The 20178-nt window shown below is 39.0% G+C and overlaps 1 protein-coding gene across 1 annotated transcript; it reads left to right on the top strand.

Moving 5' to 3' along the window:
- Window positions 1-1795: 1795 nt before the first annotated feature.
- Window positions 1796-19273, top strand: LOC309400937 (long-chain fatty acid transport protein 2-like). The gene is made up of 11 exons (XM_081969711.1): window positions 1796-1878; window positions 2050-2599; window positions 5088-5297; window positions 5807-5962; window positions 7876-8000; window positions 9501-9695; window positions 10823-10913; window positions 11495-11693; window positions 13248-13345; window positions 15960-16090; window positions 18861-19273. The coding sequence occupies exons 2-11, from the start codon at window positions 2122-2124 to the stop codon at window positions 19035-19037; spliced, it is 1860 nt and encodes a 619-aa protein (XP_081825837.1). The 5' UTR covers window positions 1796-1878; window positions 2050-2121; the 3' UTR covers window positions 19038-19273.
- The last annotated feature ends 905 nt before the right edge of the window (window positions 19274-20178 follow it).

Here is a 20178-nt window from a genome sequence, read left to right on the forward strand (position 1 = left end):
TTGCTAACGTGCAGTTTCCTCTGAGATCTCAGCAACTAATTGGTGCTTCATAGAAATCAATCAACTTGGGTAGTTTTTACAAGTATTTCAGGTGTTTTTGAGTCACAATTTCCATTATTCTTCCTTAGCATTGGTTGGAATCTGTGCAGATTGTATTGTGGTGGGCTTCAGTAAGCAAGAACCAGACCAGCATAGCTGTAACAGCATTTATTGTCTCAAAACCTGAACTGAGGAACAGCAGGCAAATGCCTGTAAATTAAATGCCTGTAATACTCTGGGTCCACAGGGTCTTAACCAATCATAATGCTTGAAAAAATCAAAATAAAGGAAAACCCCGCCCAAATATGAATGTTCAAAGTTTCTCTTCAAATGGAATGAGACTGTTCTCCTCATACCCCTCGCTGCCCCCCCTTTTTGCCCCCAGGGTTCCCCCCGCAGACATTCACCTCTACCATTTCTCCTCTGCTGAAAGGACCCTAGCTGACGAAGGGTCTGGGACTAAAGAGGCTGGGTCCCAATGGCCGGCATGAACAGCTAGGGTCCTTTCAGTGGAGGAGAAATGGGAGAGGTGAATGGCTGGGAGCAGAACCCTGGGGGCGAAAAAGGGATGGCGAGGGGTACGAGAACAGTCCTACACCCCACCCTTCAAAACGGAGCTAGCAGTGAGGGTTATCTTAAAGGTTAGTTTCACTGTAGCAAGACTTACCCAACTATATACATACAGTACATAACAGATTGAAATCTGAAAACGTACTCCCTCATCTAAGTTATATGATTAACTCCATCTGAACATTTTGTACTCCAGGACAAAACTTTGGAATCTCGCTCCCTCCCCCTCTTAAAAATAAGCAGCCTTTTTACACAGTTGATTTGTGATTTTTTTTGAAACTATTGGTTTTTTCAACAAAGCAATTTAAAATATTTGTTAAAATTCAATAGTGTAAACAGAAATTTGAATCCTATGGTTTAAAGTATAATACAGATAAATATTTTAGTTGTTAATATAATGTAATATATATGTTCAATCATGTCCAATTGTCAGAGACTTCTCGGACAAGTCTGTGTAGTTTTCATGGCAAAGTTTTTCAGAGGTGGTTTGCTGTTGCCTGCTTCTTAGGGTGAAGAGAATAACTGTTCCAAAGTCATTCAGTTGGCTTTGTGCCTAAGGCAGGACTAGAATATAATAATTTCCTAGTTTCTGCCTGGATGCTTTAACCACTATACGAAACTGGCTCTTGGTTAATATATGATATAGGACTGAAATGATCCCTAACCACTGAGCATGCTGGCAGCGACTAATAGGTGGTAGAATCCAATAATATTTGGAGAAGTATAGGTTCCCCACGTCTATCTTTCAGGAGCCTTACTTTATCATTAAACAGTTTTCCACAATATTGTAACCTCCAAATGTGTTGGGTCAACTCTCAGAATTCCTGTCAATGATATTGGGAATTATAAGTGTTGCAGCCCATATAGCTAGCCACCACTAGATTGCAGAGAACTGCTGTAGTATAAAGTGGCCCACTATAAATAGCAGCTTAAAAGAGGAGCTGATGATTGCAAGATCCTTTGCCAAACTAGTTGAGTAAGCCTTATTCATGCATACACCTTTCCTTTATTTGTATTGTAGAATGCATCAGTCTCTACTTTCTTGATTAAATTGTGTCTTAAATGTTTGTTCTGCAAAGACCAGTGACCTTCCAGATTGCTAATTTTCATTCAGCATCAACTGTGTCAACAACTTTTTTTCCTCCGGACTTTGAGATATAAATTATGGGCAAGGACAAAAGGTAGGCAGCAATGTGTATAAATACAGCCTGTTGCTGAAAATCAAACACCTGGATTATAGATGAGGAAGTTTAGCAACAGAATAGGAAGGTAAGGAACAAATGCCATGCTGAGATTACAGAGCTATAGCATGTCATTCAAATTTTATTGGTTGGGGAACAAAGGTTTCTTCATTTAAGCCTTGAGAAACTGGGTGGAATGTGAGAATGACATCTTTTTGATTATTCATGATTTCTCTTCTCTTTGCCTCCCACAAAACAGAGCTTGGATAGATCATGCAATAGATTGGATTCTGATCTACTTCTTCCAAGGTACCAAGGCTAAATTCCTACCATGCTGGATCTATACACAGCTGTGCTTGGGCTTTTGATTCTTCTGCCCATGGTGGGCAGATTTTTCTTCCCTTATTTTTGGTTGGATCTGAAAATCATTATTGCCTACCTACTAGTGGGATGTCGATGCCACAGATACATGCATGACACTCCCCCTATCACTCTCCTAGAAATATTTTTGGCCAGAGTTAAGAAGTATTCAGACAAACCCTTGATTCTCTTTGAAGATGAGGTTTATTCCTACCGAGACATTGATAGACACAGCAATCAGATAGCCAGAGTATTGAAGGACTATGTGGGGCTGAAAGAAGAGGATACCATGGCTGTTTTCTTCAAGACCATCCCTGCCTATCTCTCAGTTTTTATTGGCTTATCAAAGATTGGCTGTACCATGGCATGTATCAATTATAACATACGACTCAAATCTCTGATACATGCGCTGAAAACTTGCAAGGCTAAAGTTCTTCTATCAACTCCAGGTGAGAGAATCATGTAGGAAATACTTCCATAGAAAATAGTAATATGTCATAACTACTGGTCCTTACTCTTCTTTTTGAATTGCACCTAAATATATTTTTTTCAACCCAGGGGTGGGTGGGCAAAGTGTTACCACAATTTTGGATTTTGCATTGGTAAAGTAAGTTTGGCATATGCAAAATAATTTCTTTTATATCAGTATTCTGTCAGTACTGGATGGATTGATACTATGAATTTATGTAATAGGGAAGCATTCTCTCAGAGTACACCTCTTGGTTTATTAAAAGTCATATTTACATTTCTCTATTAATAATCTCTCAATAGTTCCACTAACTTTAAATGTGTTTGAACCTCTTTCTTCTTTTTCTCTTGCCTAGTACTATGACATAAATTGTCTTCTGAGATCAGGATGGTAAATCCATAAGAACTGCAAAGACCTGTGTAGAGTAGCATCTTACTTCCATAGTTTTTGTGAGTCTCATAAGTGAAATAGGCAACTATTTAAATTTAAATAAATGAGTGGACCAGTATTGTAGTGCTCTTTTGGATACTAGTATTCAGATGTAGTATGACAGAAGTGTCTTTGGGGCAGTACTTTGAGACAAATGTCTAGGGTCTTTACCACACTTTGAAGTAAGGAGGTAATTTGCATTGCTATTTAATGAATATCCTAATTCTGGGCCTCTTTGATAAATCTGGATAATCCAGAGCTGTGTAGCTATACAACAATATTCAGATTTATATTACTTGCAGGCTCCCTATAGATGTGTAAATGAGCATTGATGCTGAGAGGGGAGGAGGGGGAGAAAGAGGGAGGAAGGGAGATATCTTTGTGTGTGTGTGTGTGTGTGTGTGTGAGAGAGAGAGAGAGAGAGAGATCGTCCACTAATTTGTCATTTTACATTGTTTTAAAGCATTTATTAATCTTATGTATAGGGTAATAATTCATAAAATTATATACATGAGTTTATACATAAATTTTTTTCCCTGGGAGTTATGAACAATCAAGGAAGATTGTGATTGTGGTTGGAAGCAATTTGATAAGTGAAGGTTTATTAGCAACTGGCCCTATTTAGCAAAGGAGTAAATTTCTACTTCTACTGCATTTGTGCTATGTCTTCCAGTGCATCTGGATTGAGAAATAAAAGATTTATCTCATTCTGATCCTAGAAGAAAAGTAATCATTTTCTGAATGGCTTTCCATGATAATTTTACAGGAGACCTGGAGATTTTCACATTAGACATGACATGGGATATTTCTGCATGAAATGGTGCCATTCCTACAGTGACTTCATCCTATCTTTGTTCTCATTCTTCTTTTATGATTTCAAATGAAGTATAATTTAAGTATAAGTGACCTTCTTGGGCTTCCTAGTAATAATATTCAGCACCATTTTTCTGAACAACCACCTGAAATGGGATTTGGGGATAATGTTTTACAGCCAAATTTTTCGAGGCTGTATCATTAGAAGGTATCATCACTGGTCTGTTGCTTGGCACTTTACTCTGATTCTAAAGTATATGGATTTTATTTTATCATGTATAATCCCACTGCTATTTGGACCAACACAATATTTTACAAAACCTGTTTAATCTCATTGTTATTGATGATGGTATTTTATTCTCAGTGATTTGGAACCATTTTTATGCTAGCTGGACTAGAACATTATTATTCCAATTCTTGCCTTTTTTTCCTTTGTATTATATCTTCAACATGATCTTCATGGTGTTAAAGTTACGTAGCAAGTTTTACACTTCCCCCAAAATTGATATTTCTATCTATCTATGACATATGAAAATACACTGTTCTCAGTGAAACATAGCTCCAAAAGCAATATTCTTTTCATACATTTTTCCTGATTAATTTAAAGGAAACAGTTGTATATTATAAGTATTGTAAGATAACTATCTTACTTTATTATCAGATTTTGAATTGATAGAACATTAGTTTGCCATGGCTCAATGGTGTATATGTTCAGCTTGGCTATAATAATATATTGAATGTAGCCATTAAAATGCCCAAAGAACTATATCACAACGTTAGAAAAATAAATGTATTCAAGACTTGCAGCAAATGGAATATTGATATACTCTATATTATTTATTAACACCTGAATTAAATATTTTTCAACAAAGAAGCATGCAAAAGACATTCTTTTTTATTTCTTTTAAATAAAATAATATTCCAGACTGGCTTCTTTTTCCATTCCTCTTTCTTGCTTTCTCGCTTGCTTGCTAGGCCTAGCACACAGATTATATGTCCATCCAGTTTCATATAATAAAATAATCAGGACAAATGGACTATATTATTCATTTTTGCTTAGTGTTTCTAAGAATGCAAAATTAGAGTGCTACTCTTTACATTGTCTTTGCAGAAACTCTGCCATGTTTTTCCTTTGTTCTAGTGTTTATGGAAGAGGCTCAAAAAGATATTTTTCCAAAAATAAAGCAGTAAATTCAATCAAATATTTTTTTCTTTCCTTTTTCAAGATTTAAAAGATGCCATTGAAGATGTCCTGCCTACTTTAAATGATGAAGGGATATGTGTTTTCTATCTGAGTGATGATTCCCCAACTGAAGGTGTAGAGCCACTACTCAAACGGATCAAATTAAGTTCTGCTGAATCAGTGCCCTTTTCCTTCAGAGCCAATGTAACACCTAAATCTGTATGTCTATATATTTTCACCTCTGGGACCACAGGTGAGGAGCATAAAAGGTGGAGTGGTTGCTGGGGGACCTAGAAGGCTAACATATGCTGTTGGCTGGAAAGACTCTCTATTGACTTCTTCTTGTATGATTGCATAGTTTTTATGATATGCATAGCCTAGTTCAGGGTTAGGTAATAAGTAACAAGGTTAGGTAAGAGGTCATTTTCTTTTGTGTCTGCAAAGTTTCCTGCTCACCTGACATCATCATCATGTCCACCTGACCACTTTATATCATCATCATCATCATCATCATCATCATCATCATCATGTCATCTGATGATGCTGTTGAATGGATATTGGCATGCTGTAAAGCTTTAGTTCATTGATCTGTGCTTTTTTTTGGGCTAGCGAGTGCTTTTGAAATATCAAAGTCATATAATTCCTATGTCTGGCATGGAATCAAGCATACAGTCATGAAACCGATTGTAAATTATCATTTCTTGCCTTTTCTCCAAATTCATTGCATCCTTTATTTTTTTCTCACTTTTCACTTTCCTCCAGGACTCCCCAAAGCTGCTATCATTTCCCAGAAGAAAGCAATAGTAGGGTCCCATCTGTTTTACCTGTCCGGTGTCCATAACAAGGATGTTGTTTATTCTCCACTTCCTCTGTACCATTCAGCTGGATTCCTTGGGCTTATGGCAACCATAAACATGGGTAGGCACAAAAGACCAGGGAGCCTGGAATACACATAGAGATCTTCACCCTCAGAGTATTATCAAGAGACACAGCGCTCTTATATCAGCTTATATCTTATGTATAATAGCATCCACAGAGAACATCACAACCTGCCCCAGATATTTTCCCAGCAAGCTAATAATAACTCTGCATGAAGGAGTTAAGAAAAATAGGATGAGGCAAGCAGGAAGACGTGAAGGTTTATACTATTGTGTCAATTATTTACCAACCTTGATACAGTAATGATGTATAGATAGTCCTCAACTTACAACAGTTCATTTAGTGACCATTCAAAGTTATAAAATCCCTGAAAAAAAGTGACTTATGACCATTTTTCACATGAACATTGTAGCACCCCCATGGCACATGATCAAAATTCAAATCTGTGGCAACTGACTCATATTTGTGACAGTTGCAATGTCCTGGGGGCATATGATAGACAACCTTTTGCAAACTCATCACAAGCAAAGTCAATAGGGAAGCCAGATTCACTTAACAACCATGTTGCTAATTTAACAACTGCAGTTTCACTTAATAACTGTGGCAAGAAAGATCAAAAAATGGGGCAACATTTTGCTTATCAGACATTTTTGGCTCAATTGCAAGTTGAGGACTACCTGAACAATTCCAGTATTCTGACACAAAAATAACATAAATATAATCTCACAATAACTATATAATCTCACATAAATATAATCTCACAAGCATCCGGGTTCAAATCCCAGAAGGATACGGTAAACTGATGAGAGCTAAATAGCTTGAAATAGATCTGTACTAGTTTCCCTTTATTTCTTTGTTGATAAATATAAATTTAACACAATACTACAATAAAAATTACATGTGCCAAGAATACTTTAACTAGCTCTTTTGCAGATTCAGAAGAAAACTTCTCACTCTTGGAGCAGTTTTGTAATGCAAACATATATATTTGTAAGGCATAAAATGGCATGACAATGTATGAGTTAGAGGAGGAGGAGGCAGAGAAAGAGTAGTAGTAGTAGTAGTAGTAGTAGTAGTAGTAGTAGTAATAGTAATAGTAGTAGTAGTAGTTGTTGTTTTTGTTGTTTCTTGTTTGAACCATAGGCCACATCAAAGTATACATGAATTTCATGGACTGATAAATATTTTAGCAGTATTCCTTTTCTACGGTTATGTCATTTATTTATTTATTTATAATTATTTATATCCTATCTTTATAATTTTTATAAATCAGCTAAGATGAACATATCTAACATGCCAATATTTCCCTACAGCAACAACAACAATGTGAGATAGATTGGACTAACAGAGAGTAACTGACACAGTCATCAAGCTTGTTTTCATGGATAAGGTGAACTCACAATCTCCCTAAGGGAAGGACATGAGAATTGCATCCCTTTTAGTTTGCTAATTTATTTACTGAAATATTTGTTGCAAATGATTCCTAATAGGTAATTCTAGGATGGGTCATAATATCAGTCTTATGGAACACTTAAAGTGGTGAACACTACACAGCTAAATGAAGAAGCAGAAAACAACTTGTAAATCATTGAATAGTGGGTGGATAGATCGGTGGATATGTGGATCAAATATTTGCTGACCATAACCATATAAATTGTAAAAAATATATAAACCTAAATGGCCTATTTCTTGCTAACATCCCAAGCTATTTGGATATCTGATTGCAGAAGAATGACATTCACAGAAACAGGAAACTTGCAGAGAAGATGTCTTCATTTATATATTTATTTATCTGATTTATATCTTGACTTTGTCCTCTTCAAATGTCCTGGACCCAAATCATTTTAGGCCTTTTTAAGTAACTTGAGGAAGATGCCCTTGAAAAGTTACAGGATGGAGTGTTTTAGCTCAGGGTTGTAACTTCCAGAACTTTCTCTCTCTGTTTATGTAAGGAGCTACATGTGTTGTGAGGTCCAAGTTCTCTGTTTCTCATTACTGGGATGACTGCAGACGTTATCATGTCACTGTAATCCAATATGTAGGAGAATTGATGCGCTACTTGTGTAATGCACCAAAGGTAATTGATAAAATGGACTAATACTTCAAAAAACTATGTTACAAAGAATAATAAGGGACTGCTTGTCAAATTGTATGTAGCAGTGTCCAGGAAATATAGATATAAATCTAGAAGAGAACTATGCTTGTATCATATTTTAGAGACCTAGGCCCAGTTTGTCATGAATGCTGAGCCTGTTTCTATATTCCTTTCTCCTGTATCCATTTCTTCTCCCTTCATGTAACCCAATCCCCTCCCCCATTTCCTATTTCATGAAAAATCGATAATTATACTTGCCAAGTAGCAGGTCATAGAACAGATATGTATACACAAATACATATGTATATATAAATCTATCTATTATAGAGGTAAAAGGAAAAAAAGAATGTTAGTATTACTAATCTTTCACAGAAGAATAGTACTGTATCTTTACATGGGAATACATAGTTTAATACAAGTAGACTGATGCTATGGTACAATGGCACTGTTCCAGTGGTGGGTTGCAGGCGGTACGCCCTGGTACAAGCATACCGGAGCTTGCTGGAGCACCGGACACTGTTCTGGTACGGTGCTCCGGAGAGCCCATCTGCCTTCCCGAGCTCCTTACTTGTCTTTTAAGGCTTCCGCACTTCCTCGCATGCGGATGACGCATGCAGAGCCTGCGTGATGCTCCGCAGAGCAGCTGGAACATCGCGGAGGCTCACGGAGGTGCTAAGGTGCATGCGTGCACTGCTTGCATCCATGTGGATGCCGCCGGGCCCGTTCCAACCGTACCGGTTGGAATGGGAGCCAGAACCCACCACTGCATATATGGAGGTAAAACAAAGAAAAGTATTCTAAGAAAGATGCCTAGGAGTTTAAAAATTACTAGCAGGTTTAGGGTTGCTTAGCTTTGTTTTTGTATGACAAGTTTGATTTGAAACTGGCCAGTTCCAAGCTGAATTAATATTTTATTGATCTGGAGAATTCTCCTCCAGAAAAGGATTACAGGGAATTTTCAAAAGCAGAAATATTTGTGGGGAGCTTAGTAGATGACAACAATTTATCTGTTGAGGAGCAGGGATGGAATAGTCATTGTTACAACAACAGAAAATAACATGTTTCCTAAGAATAGTTATTTGGTTATAAATGCTAGAATATGGTAGTTCCTAATATTTTTGCTAGGCTGTAGTTCCTGTTACTTGCTCAGAGATGCTATTCAAGTTAATACTAAGGTATTAACCAGAATTTGAAAACCAAACCTGTTTTATTTATCTACCGGTGTCATGGATTTCTATCTGTTTAAACTAAAGGCATCATTGTTATGCAACTGTAGTCTGAAATAGATAAAGTCTCCTCATAGATGTTATAGACTAATTGTAAACATTCTTTATGGACTGTGACGCCTTCCCACCATCTTGTAGGATGTTCTTCAAGCAATCTCTTAAAAAATTGGCTCACTGCCTGATCAGTTGGCAAGGCCACTGCTAGTACAATATTTCTTTTGGAGAACTCTAATTTCCTTGATGTCTCACCTTACAGAAAGATAATGACCGTGACCATAGGGTAAGACTAGCCATTGGCAATGGAATGCGAGCAGAGGTTTGGAAGGAGTTCCTGAATAGATTTGGACCCATCAAAATCTGTGAAATTTATGGAGCTACTGAAGGATCTTGTGGATTCCTTAATTATGCAGGAAAAGTTGGAGCAGTGGGAAAGTCCAATTTCTTTCTTAAGGTAATGAGAAGTTCTTAGATCTGTAAATAGATAAAGAAAATATCTGGGCCACTTCTAGCTACCTCTAGCCTGTATATACATAGAAATATAGGGTCATAAATTACATATTTAGAACTATTTGAAATGTAATTGGAGTATTTTAAGAAAAAGACATACAGCCCCCAAACCCAGAACTTTCAATCTTCTCTCTGAGTTTGTGGAACTGTCTGAGGCCAAATTCTCTTCTTCCCTCAACTTTTTGTATCATTATTCTCCAAAGGCCACATGACTATCATTGGAATGAATTAGGTTTTCTTGTTTTGGAGATCTTTTTTTTTTTAAATAAAAAAATTCTACATTAGGCCTCTCAGAAGTGGAATTTTTCAGAGCACATGGATTGGTCAGCTATTGAGATAATGATGCTAGTTCTAATGTTTTACTCCAAGTATATCTCAGACAGAGGCTCTCCAGGGAGGTCTATATATGACTGCTTTTTTTCTGCACCAACAGTAGGAAAATGTTAGGGTAGCTTCTGAAGAATCTTCTAGCTCAAAAATCCTCCTAGGCAAAAAATCCTGAGGATGTCTTAATTGGCTGGATGTAAGCAGTGGGTGTCTGTCTGTCTGTCTGTCTGTCTGTCTGTCTGTCTGTCTGTCTATCTATCATTTATTATCTCCCACCTTTATTACTTTATAGGTAATTCAAGGTGGTAAACATATCTAATATTCCTTCCACATCCTAATTTCATCACCACAACAAACCTGTGTGGTGGGTTGGTCTGAGAGAGAGAGACTGGCCCAAGGTTACCCAGTCAGTTTTCGTGCATAAGGTGGAACTAGAATTCACATTCTCCCAGTTTCTAGGCCAGCACCTTCACTACTACATCAAAAGTCAAGGGTGGGATGCCTGATGCATCTCCTCTTACCTGTTACAAAACACCTGAGTAAACATTAATCCAAAAATACCTGATTCTCTGCCCCACTACATCACAAGATTTGTTCAGAGGATAAAGGGAGAGGCTTTAGCTCTGTAGGGCTTAGCTAGGCCTCTTTATCCAGCATGAAGTTCCTTTTACTCATTAAATCCATATAAACCTGTCATTAGTGCCTGTTTGGGGCTCATATTTCTACCTGTCTGTTCAATTTCAGAAAATGTTGAACTATGAATTTGTGCAATATGATGTGGATGCAGATCAGCCTGTGAGAGATGAGAAGGGGCTCTGTATCAGAGTGCCAACAGGTATGTTTTGAAATAGATGGACAAAAAGAAAGCTAGACATATTTAAGATAAATCAGACTTTGCATTGTCAAGAATTCACCCCTCAGAAAGAGATATGGCCTTTAGTGTAATCTTTTCAAACCTGCGCCTCCCAATCAATTGGGCTTCAATTGATTCAAAACTTGAACCAATTGAATGGCTTCAATCAATGGCTTCAAAACTGCCATAAATCCTAGGCAACATCAGGTATATGGCAGAGTTTCCCACCCTTTCCTGCTTTGCAGACCGGCAGGTGAGGAAGAGGGGATAGTTCTGTGTGATGACCATAACACACACATGCAGCTCCATGCACATGTACCCACTGTTCACACAAATGGAGCGCACATGCACATGCTTTCCCATTGCTCAAGCAAGTGGAGATGCATGTGCATGATCACCCAATGCTTCCATGGCCCAGTTCCAAGCAGCTCATGGCCCATTAGCAGGCTGCAGGCTAGGAATTGGGGACCCTGGTCTATGGTATTTAGTAATATGGTGCTATTGGTTCTTTGTTGTGAGACAATCATTTATTGATTCTACTCGATTCTCTTTTCATGTTATAGGAGAGACAGGTTTAATGGTGGTAAAAATAAGTAAGACAATCCCATTTGACGGCTATGCAGGAGATTATGGAAACACAGAGAAGAAAATTCTCCGTAATGTCCTGAAGAAAGGAGACAGTTATTTTAATACTGGAGATCTTTTGAGGGAAGACCATGAAGGTTTTATCTATTTTCATGATCGGGTGGGAGATACTTTCCGGTGAGTCTCACTATTCATTCAGTTAGTAAATTGGATTTGTAGTTTTGCCTATATGGAGTAAGATACTGAATGGGGCATGATTCATTTGTGTTCACTGTTACTTTATGTCTTTTTATTGCAATTAAAATTTTGTAATTTATTTGATTGAGGACAGTACTGTGCAAAGATAGAGAACCAGTTTGGTCTAATGGTTAAGACACCAAGTTAGAAGCCAGAAGTCTATGAGCTTCTAGTCCTGTCCTAGTCATAAAAGCTGACTGGGTGACTCTGGGTCAATCACTTTCTCTCAATGCATTGAGAGAATTGATTGATCAATACTTGGTTAATCCCCTCAAAACTGTGGATCCTGCACCTGTGGGGAAATGATGATGGAGAAGGAGGAGGAGTTCAAAGATGCTGACTAATCCTTAGATTACTAATCTAGGATTTTGATTCAGTGAATTTGATTCATGAAATATCCAAAATGAATCAAATCTCAAAGCAGAATAATCTCAAAGCAGAAACGAAATCATCTCTAAGAACTTTAAGAACCAAATTATTGGATTTTTTTTTTTTTGCTATCCTACAATACGCTATACCACTGTATTTACAGTGTGTGAATGTGTGAACCAACTCCCAGAATTCCACAACCTGCATATATCATAAAGTTGCTAGGGTTGAAAAATACTCTATAAATCATAATGAATACCAAATAACAACAGAACTATAAACCTACAACCCCCTATCTATGGCACCAACACATACAGGGTACTAATGATGGTCCCGAGTCTGGTAATAATTGTCTGCAAGGAAACAAGCAAGCTCAGAGACCACTCAACACGGAGCTGCAGAGATGGTATTCAGCCAGTTCTGACAGGTTCTGGAGAACAGGTAGCAGAAAGTCTGAGTAGTTCAGAGAACCGACAAATAGGCTGGACCCACCCCTGCTGCCTCCCAGCTGATCTTTTTTGTTACTGAACAGGAGAACAGAGCTGGAAAGCAGGTTAGTGGGGTGGGGAAGGAATAGGGATTTTGCAGTATCCTTCCCTTGCCACGCCCACAAAGCTATGGCCACAAAAGTACACCACACCCACAAAGCCATGCCCACAGAACCAGTAGTAAAAAAATTTGAATCCTACCACTGATGAGTTCCATATATTCTTTTTTAATGTATAATATATTTTGGTAGCTTTTATGTGATGGTGACCTAATCCATGCTTATATTATAATCAATCAATGGTTTGTTCCATGAACATGGTTAACAAAGTAATTATCACTGTTATTTTCTTTTAACCTTCTCTCAGCCATGGACATTTATTCACACAAACATTATTTACTACAGCTGAGTGACCATAGTAAATAACTTTGTCTATTGTTAGGAATTGTCCATATGCTTGCTAGCAGGCTCATCCCCTTAACTTTACCTCAGTGAGTTAAGTAATATTTTCCTTGATCATAAACCCAGAAAGAAATCTTGTGAGTGAAGCCATTACAGGAATATCCAAATGCTAAATAATACATTATTAATACATTCTACCAACCTGTGAAAGAAATAAATCCCCCCTGTTTTGGCAGCTGGAAAGGAGAGAACGTAGCCACCACTGAGGTTGAGATGACATTGGCAGTTTTGGATATTATTGAGGAAGTCAATGTATATGGAGTACCAGTGCCAGGTGAGTTTGAAACACCTATACACTCTTCTACACACCCTTTCCAATGCACATTTAGAAATCTGATTTGCAGAAGATTCTTAATCTGATTACTGGATTTACCCATTTAAAGGGCTTGTGCAATATCTTTAATCATAAATTCACCTTAATCCTAACCCTATTAATTTATTTGTCAACTTGTATGCCTTCTCAGCCACAGGGAGGGAGCTTGTTGGACTTCCAGGTGTTCCATAGGGCTGGAACTGCAACAGAAAAGGGACACTTCTAAGGACCCATAAGGTGACAATGTTTAAAAGAAGGGACCTGGAGTGTGCCTCCAAGGAAGTCTCAGGGAGAGGCAATCCTTTAGTAACCAGGCCCTGTGACAAGTAGAGCTTTAAAGGTGGTACCAGTACAATTATACCCTGAAGGAAACTGGAAGCTAGTGGAGTTAGCATTGCAGGGCATTTAACATAAGCAACCTTGAACCCCAACCCAATGGTCTTCAGAACTCAATATAGAACACACTGCAGTATTGTAATCGAAACAAGAAGTGGTCAAGGCATTAGAATCTGGAACATATTAATATTTGCAATAATCTGATATTATTGAATTGTCTGACAACTATTTGGCACTCTTATTTAGGGTGAATTGAGCCCTTTTAGGTAGATTGGGGGTCAGACATTTTCCTGCAAGATCATTAAGAGGAATATGCTGGAATTTGTCAGACAAAATAGCTGAAAGCTGCTTTCCAGTCTTGAAGCAAACACTACATAGTGTTTAGGGCAAAGTCTTGCCCAGTAGTGTGGGCAATTTGATCCTGTTGTACCTCAGGAATTGACAGTTTCCTCATGACTGTGATCATATATTAGATCCATGTCTATCCATGTCCATCACAATGGAATGTATAGTGGAGTGTTAGATGTAATTCCCCCCCCCCCTTGAGATAAGATATTGTCTCTTCTTGCTTTAAAGAGAAGATGGTTCAACCATTCCTCAAAAAGGCATTAGATTGAATTGTACTGGACAATTTTTGTCCAATCTCCACTCTTCCTTTTTAGGGAAGGTTGTTGAGAAGGTGGTCATTCACAGTGATGGGATTGAATTTTTTTTACTACCGGTTCTGTGGCCGTGGCTTGGTGGGCTTCATGTGGCTTGGTGGGCATAGCTTGTGGGCATGGCAGGGGATGGATATTGTAAAATCTCCATTTCCACCCCACTCCAGGGGAAGGATACTGCAAAATCCCCAATCCCTCCCAATCAGCTGGGACTTGGGAGGCAGAGAATAGACGGGGCCAGTCAGAGGTGGAATTTAATGGTTCTCTGAACTACTCAAAGTTTCCGCTATCAGTTCTCCAGAACTGGTCAATACCTGCTGAATACCACCTCTGGTCATACAGAAACTTCAGAAGATCATCTTTGTTTTGAATTATTGTAACATGATTTACATGGGGCTGTCCTTGAAAAGCATCTCAAAAGTTCAGTTGGTGAAAAATTTAGCTGCATGGGAAGTTATGTGCACTCCATGATCAATGCATGTTATACTTCTGATCTGCAAGCTACATTAGTTGCCCATTTGCTTCTGGGTTTACTCAAGGTGTGCTAATAACTTATAAAGCACTACATGAAATGGGACCAGGTTACTTGAGAAGCCCCTTCTCTCATACTACATTTACTCACTGCACCAGATCTGGCAAGAGGGGCATCCTCCCGATCCTATGAGCCAAGGAGTGTCATTTGGACCAATTATAGCTTCCACGTGGTCTTCCAAGAGTAGCCACATGCAGAGCAGTATTACAATAGTCCACGCACAAGCTGACTAAGCTATTCATACTGTGAGAAGTATCTTCCAATTCAAGAAAGATGTAATTGGCACTAAAGAGAGATGTGTACAAAGCCCTTCTGGTGATAGTTGTCACCTGCTCATTGAACAGAAGTCAAATGTATGGAGTACTCTTTAAATTAGTGGTGCCACCCCATCAAGAATTAAAGATAATAAATGAGTCCGACTTGCAGGTGTTTAAAATGAAAATTACGCAGAGTTGACCTGTACCTCTTCCTCCCCAATCAGACCCTTACATCCTCCAGGTACCAAGATAGGGCCTCCACAGTTTCACTCAAATGGGTTTCTTTGCAAACTAGAGTGAGCCACAAAAAATTAACCAAGCTTTGTCACAATGCAAATGAAGCCAAGAAGTCTTTCACAGTTTAAGCATGTGATACAATCAGTCATCATACTGAAAGGTTAGCACTGACAAACTGATTGGATTATTTGTTACCTGTAATCAGCTATTTCACAATAGCTAGAAAAATCTAAGTTAGATAGAATTGAGAATATTTTCTTTCAGTTGATGCCATCTTGAAGATTTACTTTGCACTGCAAGTAGACCTGCAGCATTTCCCCTTATACAACTATTCTTTAGTTACGTAACAAAAATGGATATTTTGTGATATGGGAAGTAGCATGATAAGGCTAAATCATAGCATCAGTAATGATCTGAGCATGAGATATTGTCAGCTTCATGGGGACAGAAGATAAAATGAGGGTCACCAGGCCATTTTGGTGAGGTTTCATAATGAATGAAAGTTGCTTTGCATGTAGCCTTATTGTCAATTATCCCATTCTGGTTTGTTCCAGGGCATGAAGGAAAGATTGGGATGGCAGCCATACGGCTGAAGGATGGGTGCCCCTTTGATGGAAAGAAACTGTTCATACATACCAAGGATTATCTGCCTAGCTATGCCATACCCCGCTTCATTCGTATCCAGGTGAGAAATAGTTGAGTTTTGCTGTTGCTTACCATTAGAAAAAACAACTCAAAACCACATACCTCAGCATCTTAAAGTATAATAGAAGTGCTGATGCCAATCATAATATTAGTGGAAGGGAAGTAAATGTAGGTTTGATTTTATTTTAAAAAATAAAAACAACTGGAATAAATTATAGTAAGAATTGCTAGCAATGAAAGTTATCAATTGAATCTGCATGGAGTTTCTTTGCTTTAAAAATGCTTTCACTTTTTTAAAAAGTAGAAGTATATTGATTATTTATGAGTTGCAGTGGTTAGAGTGCAGGCTACTTCTGCTGATTGCCACCTGCCTGCAATTTGGCAGTTCAAATTTCATCAGGCTGAAGGTTGACTCAGCCTTCCATCCTTCTGAGGTGGGTAAAATGAGGACCCAAATTGTTGGGGGTAATACGCTGACTTTGTAAACTATTAAGAGAGGGCTGTAAAGCACTGTGAAGCGGTATATAAGTCTAAGTGCTACTGTTATTTAAAAAAACCTAGCTAGGAACAAAAATGGGAGTAATGCAGAAGTGGGTTGCTACCGGTGACCTGGTAGTGGCAATCATGACTGGGTTGGTGAACTGCTAGGGACGGCTGGTCATGCCCCTGAACCATGGTCACCCATGCTGTTGCCACCATGGTTTTTTGTCATTTCATAATGTTCTGTGCATGCGTGGAACAATTTACAAGCAACTGCACATGTGCAAGCAATGCGTAACAGGCGCGCACGTGAGCGAAGTGAGCAACGTACGCGCAAATGCCGCAGTAATGCTGGCAACAACCCACCCCTGGAGTAATGAAAATAAAAAGTGTATATAAATTCACTTGAGATGGATTTCAGCAAGACAAGGCAATGCTGAAAATGGGGAAAGCCTTGGGTAAAGGTTGAAAAAGACAATGTGATGATGCTTGTGGGGAGTGGGGGAGATGGAGGGGGACATGTGAACATATCACAAAGGGATGCCAGAGGAGATACAGGAGAGGGGACAGAGAAGATTAAGGAAGGCAGCAGCCCGTAATGAGAACTGAAGAAGGCAGGAGGAAAACTGGGTAAACACAGTAAAAGCAAACAGCAAGCAGAAAACATTGAATGCAGAGTAGAAAGACTGGGAGAAACAAAGTTGCATATTTTGCATTCCTGGTACAGTCGAAGATAAGCATATCTCTGTGCTCAGGTTACCTGCCTCTAGCTTGAATACAGCAAGAAAGCATTCATCCCCTTTCTGCAATTCAGCAAGAAAATGTCCTAGTTACTCTTTAATATATGACATATACTGTATTTATCGGCGTATAACACGCACAGGCGTATAACACGCACCTTCATTTTAAGAGGGAAATTTCAGGAAAAAAATTTAAATTTCAAATAAAGAACTTTGAAGCAAAATAAGGGTAGCTCAGAACTTTTTTTTTATTAATATTATTACCACTTATAAGGTAAATAATGTAAAAGGACAGTAAAAGCAACTATGAACACTGCTGCTTTCACTGCTATTATCTTCCACCCTCCCTTCCTCCTTCCCTTCCTTCCTGCCTCCCTTCCAGTTCCCTCCTTCCTCTTTCCCCCTGCCTGCCTGCCTTCTTTCCCTCCTGCTTATCTATGCTTCCTTCCTTCCTTGCACCTCCCTCCCTTCTGCCTGCCTGCCTTCTTTCCTCTTTCCCTATCCTCCTATCCTTCCTTTCTCCCTCCCTCCTTCCCTGCCTCCCTTCCAGTTCCATCCTTCCCTCCTTCCTTTTTTTTATTAACTTTTAGTCGGGAGTCCGGGGAGAGGAGAGACGGCTCATCCATTCTCTCCTCCTCTCACCCACACCCCGCTGTCTAAAGCGTTTCCTTTCGCCTGCCCGAGCTCTTCCGCGGGCGAAAGAAAGTGTTTTAGTCGGGTGTCTGGGAGAGGAGAGACGGCTCATCCATTCTCTCCTCCTCTCGCCCACACCCCGCTGAGTAGCGCTCCGTGATCCTTTTCTGTGCGCCTGGTGTTTAGATAGATAGCCGGATGTTTAAAACGCCAGGCGCACAGAAAAGCAGCTGCTTTTGGGGCGAAGCGCTCCGCGATCCTTTTCTGTGCGCCTGGCGTTTAAAACATCCAGCTATCTATCTAAACGCCAGGCGCACAGAAAAGGATCGCGGAGCGCTTCGCCCCAACAGCAGCTGCTTTTCTGTGCGCCTGGCGTTTAAAACATCCGGCTATCTATCTAAACGGCTGCTATTGGGGCGAAGCGCTCCGCGATCCTTTTCTGTGCGCCTGGCGTTTAGATATATAGCCGGATGTTTTAAACGCCAGGCGCACAGAAAAGCAGCTGCTTTTGGGGCGAAGCGCTCCGTGATCCTTTTCTGTGCACCTGGCGTATATCGCCTGGCGTATATCGGCGTATAACACGCATACATCATTTGCCCCCTATTTTTCGGGGGGAAAAGTGCGTGTTATACGCCGATAAATACGGTACTAATTTTTAAAAACAATCTGTCCTTCATATCTGTGACCTGTTATTTGTGCAATTGGATAGGTGTAAACAGCTGTTCTTAGATCCCCAACACTTGCTCATTCATGCCTCACTACACAGTAAGAAGGCGGTGTGATGGATTTTCTCATGGGGAAATAACACTTGTGGGGATCCATCGAACAGTTTCTTTCATTTGTCTCACACTAGGAGACTTACGGAAACAAAGTTCACTAGCTTTGTTAATGAGGCAGGGTAATAGTGAAGGACAAATTCCTGTCTCTGTTTTCACTGCTGCTTTATACTTCCTGCAGGAAAAGCTGGAGATCACAGGAACTTTCAAGCAGTGCAAAAGTCAGCTGGTGAGTGATGGATTCAATCCTGCCACCATCAGTGATCCCTTTTTCTTCCTGGATGACTCAGAGAAGAACTACATACCCATGACTGAGGAGATCTACTGCTCCATTTTAGAAAAGAAAAGAAAACTCTGAAGGAAAGTTTTCAAAGAGGAGCTTAGCAGTGTTACCTGAACAGCTTTAGAAGTGGCAGGATCTCTGATTGCAGCCATCCATGTTTTGATTTTGCTCAAGATGGAAAGATATATGGCCAGAATATTAATTCTTCTTAATGTATTTGTACATTCTTGAGACCTCTGTTTAATCCAGTAGCTGGGAAAATTTTTTGGAAATAATAATAAAATGTTGCCACTTTCTCTTGCTACAAGAAACGTTTGCTTTGGAGTGAAGCCTATTCTCAAGAAAGTATTTGGGAAGGTTAACTTTTTTCCTCCAGTACCATTCCTCATCCTGCTTTGTGTCCAATGTGGGAGAAGCTATATCAAAGGAGGCTCAAAACATCAATATATTATTAAAATTCACATCAATACATGTTCATGCACATGTCTAACATCCCCCCCCTCCCCAAAAGCACTCATTTCTAAACCCAGGTCCTGTCAAAATACACTTTGTATATTATTATTTTAAAATATATTTTAATATCATTGTAATCTAGCAACCAATCTTGGACAAGAGAAGCCTGGATTCAAATGACCACTTCAGCTTTATGCTCACTGGATGAATTGGGCCACTTTTTCTCAGCTTAAATGGCCCTATAAGCCTGTAATTAAATGGGTAAAAATATGGGAGGACCCTCATCACACTTTTTATATCCCACCTCAAGGAGGAAGAAAAAGGGATATTGTAATCTTCCCCTTGACACACAAGATCAAAACAACCACTTCCACAAATAGTTTAGATTTTTTAAAAAGTGAGAACTATATTGCAACAACCAGACAAAAAATGATACTCAAAGCACAACTGTAGCGTGCTGCCATGCTTTTCTGCTCATCCATCTGAGAAGCATACATCTGTTTCAAATTCAATCTGAAGTTCAATCTGAATAAAACTCAGGACGTAATTTACCCAGTATCAGACAATAAACTTGAGGATAAGCAGCAATTTGAACTCTAGTGTAGGCCTATTTTAACATTTACATGGTTTACTATCCTTTGCTTAAACACTTTTCTTTACCAATAGTACTAAACTTTGGAATTGCTTTGCAAAATAAATAAACTCTTGGCAATATTGCTCTCATAAAATAATCAAGTCACCTGAATTGCATTATTCCAACAAG

The sequence above is a fragment of the Natrix helvetica genome (assembly GCF_964273705.1).
Source record: "Natrix helvetica genome assembly, chromosome: Z".
NCBI classification, from domain to species: domain Eukaryota; kingdom Metazoa; phylum Chordata; class Lepidosauria; order Squamata; family Natricidae; genus Natrix; species Natrix helvetica.

What these genes read in the sequence shown, in the direction of transcription:
- LOC309400937 (XM_081969711.1), top strand. Translation starts at nt 2,122, where the DNA reads ATGCTGGATCTATACACAGCTGTGCTTGGGCTTTTGATTCTTCTGCCC. An exon ending in TTTCACCTCTGGGACCACAG is followed by an intron (nt 5,298 to 5,806) that starts GTGAGGAGCATA and finishes ACTTTCCTCCAG; the next exon opens with GACTCCCCAAAGCTGCTATC. An exon ending in ACTTGTGTAATGCACCAAAG is followed by an intron (nt 8,001 to 9,500) that starts GTAATTGATAAA and finishes CTCACCTTACAG; the next exon opens with AAAGATAATGACCGTGACCA.